The following is a 4,037-nucleotide window of genomic DNA, read 5'->3' as shown; positions in this document are numbered from 1 at the left end:
TACTTGCTTTAATTTGATAACCCTATTACAAAGCACAGGAATGGTAAAGCTCTTCAGAAAAAGGCTCTTCAGCTTTATTTTGATGTCACGAGAGAGCATATAACCCACCCGTTCCATTCCCAGAAACAGCTGAATCCTTCTGCCTAAGGCTTTCCTGCACGGACCCACACATCAGCCACAGACGGCCTCCAGGATGCAGAATCTGCACCCCACCGGACAAAGCTGGACCAAATTACAAGCACCCAAAGAGAAAACCTTGGGGAAGCATCACCAGTGTTGCCACGAGGCAACGCCTTCAGCTGGCCTCTGATATGTTAACGGAATCCAGGGCAGCGTGGGGTGTTCCAAGGGTTTTACCCGGTCAGGACTCCTGCATTACGCTGAGCATGCCGTTCTTAAGCTCTAGGTTTTGCCAGCATTTATCAAATGAGAAACAGGACAGTTCCCAGATACTGGCACTGGTAACCAACCGTTTATTCCCAGCCAGGTGTTCAGAGGCCAGACCATGACTGCGTGGTGCACCAGCCTTCACAGACCCTACCAGGCTCACTCAGGATCCATGCCCCTCCTCTCACCGTACTCGCTCGTAATTCAGTTGCCCTATTGACTAGTCAGTCTCCCCAAGGGTCAGATAAAAGTGTTTTGCCTTCTAGATCCAAGATGCAGACTGCCAAGTGCCAATCCCTGCGCTACAAGGCTGGCCTTTTCCATCCCCGTAGCAACGATCAGCCCCTGAAGGGTGGCTCAGCCATCCCGAATCACAGGCTCTGTGGAAGAGGGCGATGAACAGCCACTAGGACAGGCCCAGCCACTAGGACCTCGATCAAGGTCCAGCAAATGATTTCGGAGTACCCAGGCTGACCGTGCCTCTCCCCAGCTGCAGAAGTTAACCAAATAAATGCCGTGGGGGAACCTGATGTGGGAAACTTGGGGTCTTACCTGGCACATAAGGATCAAAGGTTCCCTGAATTCTGCCTGGCAGATGGCACAGATGTCCCCTGCCTCACTGCACTGCTGGCTGGTCGCACGAACTCCATAGGTCTGTTAGGGAGAGATGGAAAAAAATCCCAGTGTCAAAGGGTTCGAAGGCAATCCGGGTGGTGGCTGAGCACACACAGGCACACAGCTTTTCGCACCCAAGTTGCCTGCATGACCCGGGAAGGACACCGCTGTCATGTCACTGTGCGTGGGGAAGGAAGATGTGGGCACCAACTCACAGAACGGGGAATCTGGAGCTCTGTGTTCTCTGGGTTGTTTTCCCCTCAAGCTGACTCCATCTTTTAGTGCCTCCATTTGTGGAGCAACGATAATGAAATTTAATGAGCTCAACGGGGAGCTGAAGGGATTAATTCAGCATCGTTGGCAGAGGTGTTTAGATAGTGGGATGTATTATTATTAGCAAGTTAGACAATAGAAGAAAGAAAAACAGCAGCAGCACCCACAGGCTTCCAACTTTTCCTTTTAAACATGTGGAAGGTAAATGTTGCTTCTCCTATTGTAACAGTAAGCGGCGAAATGGAAACCCGCTGAGGAAAAAGGACCAGCTCAAGCCCACAGAATAAGCAAGGCAAGCTCTAACAAACTTCTGTGACAGTATGTTCCTTTCCTCTACAGCCTTTGGTTTCACCACAGTACTTCACTGCAACAGATCTAAATATCAGCGCTGTATAAGGCGATGCCTGGGGTAACTTCTGTGCGCTGTAGGATCTCTTTTAATGTCACTGCACATCAGGCACTACATACTTCCCTTTAAAGTCTTCCTTGCACTCTGTTTTGTCAGCTCCTTGCAGTTTTGGCCTCAATTGATTAATCCATATTACACGTGGCTTCCAATTAGACAAAACAAGCCAGACTAGCAACAATCTCCTACCACAGCTGGGGCAGGGCAGATATCACAAAAGGTTCCTAACAGCCCGGAGAAGAGACATCAGCTTATTCAGACACGGGACAACAAATTATTTTATTTTACGATCCTGATACACTGAGCAATTTTCAACTCCATCACTCAGTAACAAGTTTCCAGCTATGAAACCACAGGACTACTCACCTGTGGGGTGCAAAGGACCTTCAGTGCCTTTCGGACACTTGCCACACGACCACAGATGTCAAAAGACTGCAATAAAAGACATGACATTTTAGATACTTTTCACAAAATGTGTGTTTGTGTGTGTGCATTGTCCAGAAATTCAGGAAACGGTGTCTCCAAATGGATACAACAGTGCCAGAAAAGATTTCATGGTGATCACGAAACATGTAATACAAGTGAATTGGCAGTGGAGAAGGGTAGCCAGAAAAGCGCTGGTGACAATGGACCACAAAGCTGGGACTTGGCAGGGCTGAAAGAGGAGGAGACATCAGGGGGCTGTGGAGGGTAGATTGCCCGGTCCTACCAGGTAGGAAAGGGCTGAAACAGACCCATTCCCAGGCTGAGAAGTACCTGAGAAGCCCAGAGGTGAGGGTAGAAAACCCCGAGGCTAGCTTGAGAAAGAAGGAAGAAAGGGCAATCTTTTCACATGGAAAAGGCAGAAAATGGCTTTCCTCAGGCTCTGGGGGAAAAGGGGATTTCCAGGGCTGTGCCACACAGCTTAACACTTCGGGGCCCAGGTGATATTCTGAAAGGAGGAGCGGGAATTGCTGCAGAGTGCAGGGATTAAATGTTACCAAGAGAAGAAGGGCCTGAGGAATGAGAAGCAGGAGTGAGGCTGAGTTGCTCCCATCTACCTAAAGAGTGAGAAATTTCAGATGTCAGGACGGGAGTGAGCTGCTAGCACCCTGGGATTTTGCAGACACCCCGAGATGGCCAACAGTGGGGGCAACACCGGGTCCTTCTCTCCTCCCCTCCCTCCATTGCCCAGCAAACATGAAGTAACTGCGTCTGGAGAGCACCACTCATTCTGGGCTTCTCATTAAAGACTAAAAGCAGTTCAGAGAAGGGCAGAGAATGAGCATGCAGAAAAAGATTTCTGAAAAGACACTAAAAGACATAAGTATTTACAGCTTGGCTGAGCAGTCCAACAGCGGGGAGGAAAAGATAATGAACTGCCTACAAATATCAAGGGGCAAGAGAGGAGACGCTCAGCATTCTTAAAGTGAGGACATGGTGGTACTAATAAAAGGGAAAAAGCTTGAAAACCGAATCCGGTATGCCAGCTTCATCTGTCTACTGGCAGAACACAGGGAAAAAGATACTGTGAACTAGTCAAGATACGAAGAAATGATTGTGTGAAGAACAGCCCAGCATCAGCTGGGAGAAGGGCCAGATGACACAGCAGGACCTTTCCCCTTCTCACCTGTGTGAGAGAAGCAGCCAGGAGGGCAGGCGAAGGCGAGATACAGAAGATGCAGGGCTGTAGCGAACTGGCAGTACAAAGGCACCAGAATGCCTGGAATTGTCTTTCTTTTTTTTGTCCTGGTTAGCATGATTAAGTGGGCTCACTGCAGGGAATGCCAATGAGATCATCGCGCAGTAGATGCAGAATCAAATGAAGGCACCAGTAATGCTTCCAGTCAGCACGTAAAAAGGGTCCCAGGGTCCTTCCAGTAATGCTTCCAGTCAGCAACCAGCACTTGAGCTGCTGACTGCTACAGACTTTTTATCTTCAAACAAGGACAGGGATCAGCTCTTTTCCACAGTCCAATTCACAGCCTTCGCTGGTCGCGACTTCCTTCTAACGCCTTTACTCTGGCTCTGATGTCTCCTCTTCCCCCAGCCCGTTGCTCCCCTTTGACTTCTTCCCTCTGCAGTCCCCTGTACCCCCAAAGACACAGGTTTCAGCAGTCTAACATCCAGTTATCACCTCACGCACTGAAGCCTGTGTTGCATCAGTCACGCTGCTAGCAATGTGATTTCAACAACTGGGTTCACAGGCAGCAAGTGCTACTGTCCAGGATCGGGAAAAAATAAGACCAGGAAGAAGAACAACTGGGATTTCTTTGCCAAAATCAGAGGTTCGTGTTTACACAGTCCAGCCAGAGATGCTGACACAGCTCCTAGTGCCTGACAACCTTCTGAAAGTCGACCTTCCTCTCTGTGTAGG

The 4,037-nt window shown here is 49.1% G+C and overlaps 1 protein-coding gene across 1 annotated transcript in view; it reads right to left on the bottom strand.

Moving 5' to 3' along the window:
• The window catches only part of RNFT2 (ring finger protein, transmembrane 2), a 23,818-nt gene that overhangs the window by 872 nt on the left and 18,909 nt on the right, over positions 1 to 4,037 (bottom strand). The window contains 2 exon segments of the mRNA XM_009870998.1: positions 940 to 1,041; positions 2,048 to 2,113. Coding sequence (XP_009869300.1) covers positions 940 to 1,041; positions 2,048 to 2,113 — 168 coding nt within the window.

This window comes from Apaloderma vittatum, unplaced genomic scaffold (assembly GCF_000703405.1).
Source record: "Apaloderma vittatum isolate BGI_N311 unplaced genomic scaffold, ASM70340v1 scaffold22416, whole genome shotgun sequence".
Classification (NCBI taxonomy): Eukaryota; Metazoa; Chordata; class Aves; order Trogoniformes; family Trogonidae; genus Apaloderma; species Apaloderma vittatum.
This window is presented reverse-complemented; position numbering and strand designations above follow the sequence as displayed.